The sequence below is a fragment of the Amblyomma maculatum genome, chromosome 1 (assembly GCF_055883805.1).
Source record: "Amblyomma maculatum isolate TAMU_Amacu chromosome 1, ASM5588380v1, whole genome shotgun sequence".
Lineage (NCBI taxonomy): Eukaryota > Metazoa > Arthropoda > Arachnida > Ixodida > Ixodidae > Amblyomma > Amblyomma maculatum.
Window position 1 is genome coordinate 267,881,835 of NC_139344.1, and position 11,600 is coordinate 267,893,434.

The following is an 11,600-nucleotide window of genomic DNA, read 5'->3' on the forward strand; positions in this document are numbered from 1 at the left end:
GTATGTATTTCTTGCCGACGCCATGACGTCACTGATCACGTGAAAAGCGGAGGCCCCGCCCCTAGACCGATTTGGTGTGAATGTAGCATCACCCGTCCATCCACCGTGCGTCCATCGCTCTCTGGCACCCCAAAAAAAGTTTTAAATATACAACATTCTGCATTAAAAACTAACAATAAATATTGAGCAATGCTAATAAATTTTTTGTGTAAAACGCATTTACATAACTAAAGTGTATGAGAACTTTTCTTTTTTTTCATCATCGTCATCAGATACCTTGCCGTTTGATGTCGAAACAAGCCGAGTTATAGCCGAGTTCGAGTCGTTTTCGTTAGTTGTAGAACCATGTGGACTCCGGTTGCGCAGGTTTTGATACTATTGATCAGCTGCGTTTATCTTTCAGCCTAAGAAAAACAGTTGGGTGTTATTTAAAACAAAAGACGTACTTAATTCAGCGCAATCGTAGGGCACCATGAGCGTGTTGCGCGTTTTGCCCATAACATTTCATATCCGGACCGCTGCTCTTTCAGGTGGGTTTCTGCTCGGCATTCTACTGCAGTACTCCAAGCTGCATAAACAGCGCTTTAGAGACTGCAATACGCTTTTTTTTTTAGATCTCTGTTTTGTTTCTTGTCATGCGCTTTAATTGCTTGCTTTTCAGCGTCGGACGCCAACTGGCATATACGCTAAAGTATCAGCGAAGTGCCACTCTTGCATCATTTGCCTTGCAGCATGTTTGTGCTCTGAATTCTCCATTTGTATGGGCATCGTGTTTTCCGCAAGCATTGATCTGCGTATCAAGGGAATCTTGCTCAAGTTGGGGCTGCTTGTGAACAGTTTCTGAGAACTATAATGCTCGGGGGACACAAAATGAGAATTTGTCCTTGACACATTCAGGTTGATCGATACTAAGAAAGGTGCGAGCAGGTTCATTGCTGCACGCAGTTTGATTATTGCAGTTTCATGTTCCAAGCGGTCACTGCTGATTTATGATCGTTGCCCACTTTCTTTCTAAACCAGCGTTGAAGAGTAACCGCTTCAGCACATCTTCCAGTCTTCCTACAAATGAGCAAGAAGCGGCTGTGGATAAAGACATGGTATGTCACAGATTTAACTCAAGCTTATTCTTTAGGACTCCATGCGTATTTCCTCTCCGAACAGCCACATTTCAACATGGAAAACCCCTTCAAAAAGGAGCGTCGTGAATGCATTCTCTGCAAGCATAAAGTAGACGTCGACTACAAGGTGAAGTAGCATTATTTTCCCAGACTACTGCTTTCATTTTTCAAGTGTGGTGTTTACACATTTTATCAACATTTAAAGCTGTGTGCACACTGTTTTTGCAACTTTTATATGGTCAGTGATCAGTGATTAGCCCCCTGAAGGAATTTTGTTGTATTTCTTTTTCTCAAAATTTGCACGGAAATGATTATCTTTCTCAGGAATTGTACAGTAACGGGGTGTGTGTGCGTGTATATATATATGTCTTTCCACCTCTTTTTGATACAGCACGAAATAATTGTATGTGGCCTTCCAGTAATATGCGTTGTGGGACTAGTTGGTTCATGCTCGTAAACTTATATAAGCGCAACAGAGATGACACAACAAGCAAGAAAGACAGGACAAGGTGCTACTTGCAACTGATTTGTTCGGAACAACGAGGACGGCTTAAATACTAAAAGATGAACACATGATCAAATCAATAGCGCGTACACGGGCAAGAATTAATATCAGAAAAGCAGAGGTAACTGATCTTGTCTTCTTACATGTCAAGAAATGCAATCTCTCTATTATAAATTACCACGGATGGCATACTGATACAGTCACTCCCACACTTCTTCATTTGACAAGCCTCAACCAGCTCCCGCACAAGCGTGTCAGAGCTTCTACACAAAACGCTAGTCCCTTGGAGACAAGGATCACATTTTAGCAATTTTTCTTTTCCACATTCGTTAATGTGCACCGGTAGGTGAGACCCAGTAGCGGTCCGTAAGGACAAATCATGTTCCTGTAGCCGCTCGTTAATACACCGGCCTGATTGTCCAATGTAAACTTTCACACAGGAATACTATACACTACCCCTTTTTCGCACTTCACAAACCGATTCCGATGCTTAATAGAGCAGTCAACATTGTTGTCATTGTCACTTGACGCCAACCGACACAGGGAAGAAAGTTTTCGAGGGGCAGAAAAAACCACAGGCACATTGTGCTTTTAAGCCACGCACTTGAGATTATGCGCCATTTTATGCTGATATGGGATAATCACTAGTTTTACTTTCTTAGTAGGTTCAGCCACCATTTTGTCATTCCTTTTTCCTTCTAGTTTGAACTTCTTTAGCAAAGCTTCGGCAACAGTGCTAACCATGAGCGACGGAAAGCCTGCTTGTTTTAGCTTCTTGATCTGATGGTCAAAGTTATCTTGCGCTTGGTGACAGCAGGATTTCCTGAGCGCCGACTCAAGGCACATGAGAGCTATGGCACGGCACATTTGACTGTTTTTGAGTGCTTTGAATCATATGGAACTAGCCCTTTAGGTGTGCGTGGTTGGTACTTTCAGCAAAAGCCATAGTCCTTAAGAGTTATGTGAAGGTCAAAAAATTGCAGTTACATTTAAAATTACATTGAAATTACATTGAACCTTACAATTGACGGTTTATTAGATTTCTAGTACTAAATGCATCACTTGCTGTAAAGGCGTTATGATGGCTGGTTGAAGCCTGTGGAATGTGGTAATTGGCTGATGGCATGGCCGGGCACTGATTGGTTGGGGAGTTCTGTGGTGTCATGAGATCACCTGACATGACCGAGTTGGCAGGAGTCTCATGGAAGATGAGATAGGAATTGAGCCCCAACCTGGGCTCTCGACAGTTTCAAGTTCCTCACACTACACTCAATCTTTCTTGATACGCAAAACAACAGCCAAGAAACAGACTTCCAGCAAGTGGAAGCCAAGACGAGGAGTACAATAGCCTAATTACAATCCAGGAATTAAAAAGTGTTTTATTTGCAGGTAAACAAACTGCTACCGGCCCTGACCGAATACATTATAAAATGCTCGCCAATCTATTCGAATGTTCAAAAGAAGCACTTCTGAAATTTTTTAACGAAATATTGATTGGCGGAATACTCCCAGATGCTTGGAAGAAGGCGATAATTGTACCATTTTTAAAACCAGGAAAACCACCGACATCCCCAAGCAGTTATAGGCCCATCGCCCTCACCAGCTGTCTAGCCAAATCTTTTGAAAGCATTCTTAACATCAAATTAATGTTTACTCTTGAATCACGTGACCTTTTGGACATCAATCAATGCGGTTTTAGAAAAACATGTTCAACAACAGACCATCTGGTTCTCCTCGAAAACAGTCAGAGAGGCTTTTATAAACGGGCAACACTGCCTCAACGTTTTCTTTCACCTAGACAAAGCATATGACACAACCTGAAGGTTCGGGATCCTACGCGACCTATCAGACTTGGGGATTCGTGGCCGAATGCTCAAAATTCTGAATGATTTTCTATCCAAGCGTACATTTCAGGTGCGTCTTGGTACTACACTATCAAAAACCTTTACCCAAGAAAATGGTGTTCCGCAGGGATGTATTCTAAGCACAACGCTCTTTGTGGTAAAAATGATTTCCATTTCCAAAGTAATACCAAATATATTATTTACTCGGTCTACTTCGACGATCTTCAAATAGCTTGCACTTCCTTCAACGTAGCAACGTGTAAGAGGCAAATACAGCTAACAATCAATAACCTAGTGACGTGGGCACACAAAAATGGATTTCAGTTTTCTCCACAGAAAACGGTGGCAGTTATATTTTCACTCAGGCGTGGAATACAAACTGACCCCACTCTGCACCTGAACAACACTGAATTACCAGTTAAAAGTGAGCACAATTTCCTGTGGATAACTTTTGACAGAAAACTCACATTCTTCTCATATCAATACTCTTAAAAAGAAAGCTACCAAATCCCTAAATATACTCAAGGTCCTTTCAAGAAAACACTGGGGGTCTGATAGAACATGCCTTTTGCGCATTTATCACTCCATTGTACTGTCTTGTTTAGATTACGGTTGTGTAGTGTACGGGTCTGCAAGAGCATCATACCTAAAACGACTGGACCTTGTGCACAACCTTGGTTTGCGTCTCGCATCTGATGCATATAGAACCTCTCCCATAAACAGTTTCTACGTTGAAACAAATTAACCCTCCCTCGAATACGGAAGAACCATGCTTACATTTTCATATCTCCTCAAAATACGCTCATTACCAAAACATATATGCTACCCTCTTGTTACAAAGTGCGACTCTAGAGTATTGTTCAGCAATAGGCCCCAGGTAACCAAACCCTTACTGCTCCGGTTCGAGGATAAATGCCAAGAACTGGGAATACTAAATTCCCTCCTTGATATTTAATCCAAGCACGATCCACTACCACCATAGTACAGCCCCCCCATTGTTTGTGATTTCACATTAACTCGGTTTTGTAAACAGAAAACACCACATGAACATATTTTGCAAGAATTCTTAGCTCTTAAAGAAAAGTATTCAAATTGCACACAGTTTTATACAGATGGCTCCATGACAATCAAGCATGTTGGAAGTGCAGTAGTTCAAGGAAAATGGGAAAAAACAGTAAGATTACCAGCATTTTTACCGCTGAGTGTTACGCACTTGCTATGGCAGTAAGAAAAATAGCCAATGGGAACATCACAAACAGTATTATTTACACAGACTCTCTAAGTGTCTTGACAGCCCTTCGCCACAAAAACGTAGTTGCTCCACTACTTAGAGACATCATACATAATATAGCGGCAGCCTCCGCTCAAGGACATAACATTTTGTTGGGTCCCAAGTCATATCGGCATTGGAGGCAATGAGAGAGCGGATGTTTGCGCTGCACAAGCCCATGACAAACAGATCAAGAACATAAATATTCCATACAGAGGCTACATGGCACTAGTGTGCTGTAAACTAAAGGAGAAATGGCAGTCTTCATGGTGTAGCGAGGTGAATAACAAACTGCAGTTGGTAATGCCGATTTTGGGGGAATGGAAATCATGCTATCATCAAGAACATTTCATAGAAGTGATTTTATGTCGACTCCGCATTGGCTATACACACTTGACGCATAATTTTTTATTGAGAAAAGAAAACAAACTATTGTATGAAGAATGCAGAGAGGAACTCACCATAAACCATGTTTTACTTTCATGCACAGGACTTGAAACACAGAGGAAGAAGTATTTTACTAGATTTTATAATGAGCACATTCCATTCCATCCAGCATTGATTTTATGTGAAAATGGTTTTGTTGATCTGTCATGCGTTTTTAGCTTTCTAAAGGAAGCAAATGTTTTAAAGAAACTATAGAATGAGTACATATACTCCTCTAAGCTCAAGATATAACCTTGTGTCTGGCGCATGATAGCCTGAGCCGCTTATGCGCCATTAAACCCAATACAATACAATATTCCACTAATTCATATGTCTATGATCTCACATATACTCCTTAGCATACAGTCAAAGCTATCGCAATATCTGCAAAACGATCAGGCACAGATTAAAGCCTCGCTTTAAACAAGCTGTACAAAGGGTCTGCATGGCTTAGGGATAGCGGGTCAGACTATGGGATTCAAAGGTCTACGATTATGTGTCTTCCAGTGAGGAAGTATCTGGCCACCTTACAATGCTTCATAACAGCATTCAGTAAGTGCTTGATCTGTTGTATGAGCATTAAGTCAAACTGATGTTAACTGTTGTTATTGAATGCAATTTTGTTGCTCAAAGAATTGTGCAAGGTTCTTAAAATAAAGTTTATCGCTATCACTGCTGCATGATTCCCACCTCCAACTGTGCCCCATTGGAGTGGCTCAGTGTTTAAAGCACTCAACTGCTGATCTCAAGGACGTGGGGTCAAATCCTTTTTGTGGCAGTAGCTTTTTACTGAAGGCAAAGAGCAAGGCGTCCGAGTGCTGTGCAATGTCAGTGCACGTTAAAACACCAAATGTGGCCAAAATTATTATGTAGCCCTTTACTGCGGCCTCCCTCATAACCTTAGTCACTTTGGAATGTTAAACTTTATAAACTAACCCAAGCTAAACACCTCCAACTCTTATTTAATGCTTGATAGGCCTTACATGTGTAATAAATTAGGCTAATGGTAGGTGAAAACATTTGTTTGGCATATATCTGTTTTCATAGCTATGTTTTGTGCAAACGTATCTCTCTTTTGCTTCATCAGCAACTGTACTTGTTTGAAAATATTCAGTATTCAATAAAAGATATTTGCTATATGCTCACTTCTACTAAATAGCCATTTTTATTGGCTCCAAAGTTTTTGGGCAGCATGCTTATTGACAACATTGAGACCACCTTGTTATTCTTCCAGAATGTGAAACTCCTCAGCCAATTTGTGTCACCTTATACTGGAAAACTCTATGAAAAACACATCACAGGACTGTGTGAAAGTCAACAAAAGAAAGTCCTGCGAGAAATCATGAAAGCGAAAAAATGCGGTTAGTGTTCTGTTTTCTTTCTTGTGCATCAAAGTGGCATTGGTAATAAATGCTATGTGACATTTTATTGCTGCAGGTATGATGCCACACTATTTGAAAATGCCCAGGTTCTTGAAGGATCCAAAACTGTTCAATCCATTCAAGCCAACTCGACCAAACCCACACTGATGTGATTTGCATTGTAACAACTGAGAATTCTGAACTTTTAATAAATAGAACCTGCAAGAAACGATTTAATTTTTTGCCTTGAATAGCTACACTAACTGTAGCTGCCTTCAGTGTCGCTGTAATCAAAAGTAGATTGTTCAGTTTTGAAACTTTGAAGGAATGTCTTCCATGCCTAGTTTTTGTCGAATATTAATTTGGGGATGCAGAAAAACTGGTATGCTTTTTTTAGTATTAATGCATATCTGAACAAAATGTTCACAGATATGTATTGTGACGCCCAGAAAGAGGAAGGGGAGGATGAGGATGACAAAGAAGCGGCTCGTGCTGGGACTCGCAAGCGGTCTCAGCTGGTTTCTGATGTTCGTCCTCTGGCCAATAAAACCTCGCTCGTAACATCTTGGTGGAGGTGCGCGGTGGACGTACGCCAGAAACCCCGAAGATGGATCCCCAGCTTGAACCACGCCGAAGTCGCCGTCTTGCTGGCCTGCCTCCTTCTATGACTATGTCTCTTGAAGGCGATGCTCTGAAGATTATGCCCGACAGCATCACCGGGCCCGGACAGTTTGTTCACGGGCTCATCCAGCGAAGACGTGGATGAATAGTTCAGCGGGTGAGCCGTTACTCTTCCAGCCGGCTAGCCAATGTGGTCTTTGTGCTTAATGACATGGCCCTAACTTGCTACGGCAACCACGAGGGCACTTTCACCACCTTGGACCGCTTTGTAGAAGAGATCAAAAAGTGCTTTGGAGACTGACGCGAAGAAGAAGTGAGCTGAACCAGCACCCTCAAAGAGCTCAGCTTCCTGGTGAAACATGCACGAAGTATATCGCGGAAGTCTTGAAGCTATGCAAGCTTGTCTCTCCTCGCATGACGGAAGATGACAAAGTTGGCATCTGTGGGTATGCCGAAGAATATTTCCTTATCAGAAAATGTAGCCTTGACTCAGTAGCTGACGTGATTCAGCACTGCCGCACGTTTGAGACGCTGAAAATGCGTCGGATAACACCCAAGTTCGGACATTTGGCTGGCGTGACGTCGGGCTATCTTCCCCCGCTGCTCTCCGCACATACATACTGCACACAACGATAGTTGGCAGCGCCGTCGAATACTATCTGGCCCCTCTGCTCAAACAGATAGAGTAACAAAATTTTAGAAGAGGGAAGCAAGTACCATGACCAAGCATTGAACACTATTATCAGTCTTTTACACGTTTCAGAAAATAAGTGACCGACTGCATTTACAATTACTCCGTCTGCAATGTAACTGATTTCAGTGGACAGTTACTGCTCTAGAAAAGTAACTGAATAATTGCAGGGCAGTTATTTACTATTTGCGTTACTTTGAACTTTATTGCCATAGCACAAACTTGATCGAACTGCAATAGACAAGTGCGGCTTACTTGAAATTCTTTCTGTTAATTTTCAACGGTTGGTTTTCAAAGTTGTTGCTGATTTTGCAAGTTTCCTCGTGAAGACGTCAGCCGCTGTACTTAAAACTCTCCACTCTAGAGTATGGCGGTGTCATACCATGCGAACAGCTTGAACAAATCTTGGATGCCAGTTTCTACGTCCTCTATGAAGTGCCGCACTTCTGGGCAAGCGTTGCATGTGAACATGCAGTACTGTTAAAGGTGCTGGAAAACAAAAAAAATCATCTGTAGGTGTTTTCTTGGGAACATCAGATGCGTCTTTCGCAATAATAGGAGCGTCTCCTTTGAAACGGGGCGGTAGCAGTTGCTATCATGCTCATTTTTATTGCAAAACAATACTACGACAGCCAAAGCGAGACCTCGGGTAGCCACAGCTACCCCGTGAAGAAACGTAGCCACGGTCTCCTTATAAAAAAAAAAACAAATCAGCCTGCCATGACATTTGAAATCACGTTGCCCCTATGCCACGAGCAGGAGCTGCCAACTCAGACAGCTCCTTTCATATGGGAGGGTGATATCAGAATCATCCTGCCAGAACTGTTTGCATTCTCTTTACCCCTACGACACGCAGGCACGTCCATACGGCTTCGTTGAATCGTTACTTTATATGTGGGCTGGTAGCTTACGCTCTCGCATCATACCCTTGAAGGATGAGCTTAAGTGTCCCTGATAATGTAGCACCTTACACTGATAGGGCGTGATAGGGGAATAATGTAGTATGCAAAAGTAGCTTCCACCGTCTCTCGCAATTCAACTAGGGTCAACCACAACTAAACCATAACTAATTCTTTTCCTATACCTATTTTAATTATTTTTTTTTTAGATCAGCTAACTATACCATCATTCCATTTATTCAATTTTTGTTTCTACATTACTAACATGTCACTTTTCTGCTTTTAAGCCATCAGTCTTCCAATCGTTTTTGCTAGCTTCCACTGCAGGTTCATTCACCCGACCACTGGTATTTCGAAACACCAGGGCCTCAGGAAGAGTGACTGCGCCTGTATAGACTTCCGGATGGATACCATCACATTCGAGTACTATTACATGGTTGTTTCTATGGATTTACCACATACTGCACATGTGTCATCTTCATGGTTAAATTTCTTTTTGTAGCTGCGTGTTCTAAGGCACCCTGATCTAGCTTCAAAAAGTAGGGCACTGCCTCTTGAGTTATCAAAGAAGGGCTGTGGGGTCGTCGCGCCTCTAGCGATGGCAGAGAGCTCAGAGAAAAACTCCCATTGCTTCCATGGCGATTGCGAAGGCTATTGACTACCAAAGCTATAGTGGGTGCATGCAGAGGTTACGTTCTGGGGCTGCAGAATGTGATGTCAGTTTAAAGTAGCCATATGAGCAAATGGGATAATATGCGCGCACTCGCGAAACGCAGTTTCAAATCGAACGTTAAAGTAAATTCGAGTTACGCTATTTTAGGAGTTTAGCGCTCGTGACCCTTCCGTATGCTGAAACCAAATTGCCATCATGGCTCGCTTCGGAGTAAACTCGTCATCGTTGCCGAGTTTATCGGTATAGTCCTTGGTCATAAACGGCTGCAGCAACATCCATGAGCGTTCGATTCCTTTATTTTTATTTCAAGCAGTGATTTTGCCCCTCCAAGGCTTAAAGGGCCACTGTCCAGGGTAAAGGAGCCCAATGCTTCGATCAGGTACCCGAGATAGTCTGTGCAAAATGCTACAACGATACGCGCGCCGCGAAGTATCAAAAATACAAATCAAAGCTCTGTCATCCTCTCGTACGGGAAACCAGCTTCCTCGTTCTCTACGCTGGCCCGTCGGGCCGCTAGGCGGATGTCAGAATGGAAACGACATCCATTGGTCCGTCTCGCTGACTAACGGGTGAAGGAAGGAAGAGCGTACACGAATATGGTTGGTTGGTTGGGAACTTTGGGATATTCACGGGGGGTGGGGGGGGGGGGGAACCGGACACGGGTTATGCCGGCCTAATGTCGCGGCGGCACTCTTGGTGTACGGGGGATGGGGAAGTGGGATGTGTGTGTGTGTGGGGGGGGGGGGGGGGGAGATCGCCTTGTCGTCGTGGCCCGCACCAAGCAAATAGCCCGGTGAGCATCGGCAGGTCGGTGGTCCGGTGCGCAGCCTCCGGTGCAGCAGCGCTTCTGGTTGTTCCAGACGAAGCCTGGTACTGCGCCTCTGCGAGGCACAGGAAGGACTGCTGGTGACAGCAGGACGCCACGGCGATTGGGGCAACCGCCGCAGCAGGACGGGACCGCGATAGACTGCTGCCAAGGCAGCAGCGCGGCGGGTGGCGCTGAGGTGACCGTCAGTAGACAGCGCGCCGAGGCCCGCGAGCAGGGAGCCCACGGGGAGCTGTCCCGGAGTATCCAGGTAGCAGCAGGAGGGGGTGCCAGGATTCACGAGAACACGTGGACCATGGCGGCGAGGTGGAGCCGCCTCGGTGCACACAAGTGGTGCTGCGAGGACGGCGGGTGGCTTGCACGTGGCAAGCATGCTGGCTTGGCTGGAAGCGCGAGCGCAGCGAGGACTGCGGCATCACAAAGATGTCAGCAGGGAGTCACCACGACGACGAAGTCGGGCGGCAACTGGGGGGGGGGGGGGGGGGGGGCCGCCGGGAACTGCTGCAGCAGCAGCAGCGCGGCGGGTAGGTCGCCGGATCCACAGCAACACGTGGTCCGTGGCGATGGGGGAAGCAGGGTTCTCGCGCCACGAGGGTGCAGCGAGAGTTAGCCAGGGTGCGTCCCAGATCCAAGGAGCTGCAGGAAGCCACTGGCGGTTCTGCAGGCTGCTGTCCATGAAGTAGGGGGGGGGGGGGGGGGCGCCGCCGGCGCAGCAAACGACGGCGGCCCCGAGGAAATCCTTTTTCGAGGAGTAGGGCGCTGCGGCCGCCGAGCTAGGCCTCTAGGAGAGGTAGCGGGTGGCCGCTGACGCGGCCGACTGCTGGGAAGACCTCCTAGTAGAAGGAACTCGCCGGCGCTGGGGAGCGCGCGACGAGCGAGGACGTACGCCTGCCGCTACGGACGGTAGCGGGCGAAGGCGAAGGTGCTCGGCGGCAGCGAAGCTGGCGCGACGATATCGCGGGAGGCGAGCAGGGACACATCCGCACACCTCGAAAGTCTCACGAATATGTGTCTGCCGCTTGCTGCGCGCTTTTCCCTCACCACAGCCGGACTCACTCTCCCTTGCCCGGTTTTTTTTTCTTTTTCTTTTTTTCTCGCGCATGCAGAGTACCACGCCCCTCCTCCCGCCAAACGCGGAGGAGGAAGGGAAATTTGGCTTGCGGAGTCGTGAAAAACCTTTGCGAGGGAACGGGAGGAGAGAAACACAATAGAATGAGGTGATTGCGGTGGCTGTAACTGCGTTAATTACTCTTTTCAAGAACATATTGCGGCCTTGCGTTCTGTGGACGAAGTCTCACAGTCACCGGGAAAGAATATATTTTCTTTCGGAATATATTCGAAATATATTTTCGGAGAAGACGAAGTG

General features: G+C 45.4%; 1 protein-coding gene across 1 annotated transcript; it reads left to right on the plus strand.

Annotated features, from left to right (window-relative positions):
* Positions 1-303: 303 nt before the first annotated feature.
* Positions 304-6,756, plus strand: mRpS18C (mitochondrial ribosomal protein S18C). Its single transcript, XM_084591210.1, has 5 exons — positions 304-530; positions 1,021-1,097; positions 1,162-1,245; positions 6,398-6,524; positions 6,601-6,756. The coding sequence occupies exons 1-5, from the start codon at positions 473-475 to the stop codon at positions 6,690-6,692; spliced, it is 438 nt and encodes a 145-aa protein (XP_084447336.1). The 5' UTR covers positions 304-472; the 3' UTR covers positions 6,693-6,756.
* Positions 6,757-11,600: the final 4,844 nt, after the last annotated feature.

Excerpts from the sequence above, each read along its gene's own strand:
- mRpS18C (XM_084591210.1), top strand. The coding sequence starts at position 473 with ATGAGCGTGTTGCGCGTTTTGCCCATAACATTTCATATCCGGACCGCT. Across the intron at positions 1,246-6,397 it reads AAGTAGACGTCGACTACAAG|AATGTGAAACTCCTCAGCCA; the intron begins GTGAAGTAGCAT and ends TTATTCTTCCAG. Across the intron at positions 6,525-6,600 it reads CATGAAAGCGAAAAAATGCG|GTATGATGCCACACTATTTG; the intron begins GTTAGTGTTCTG and ends TTATTGCTGCAG.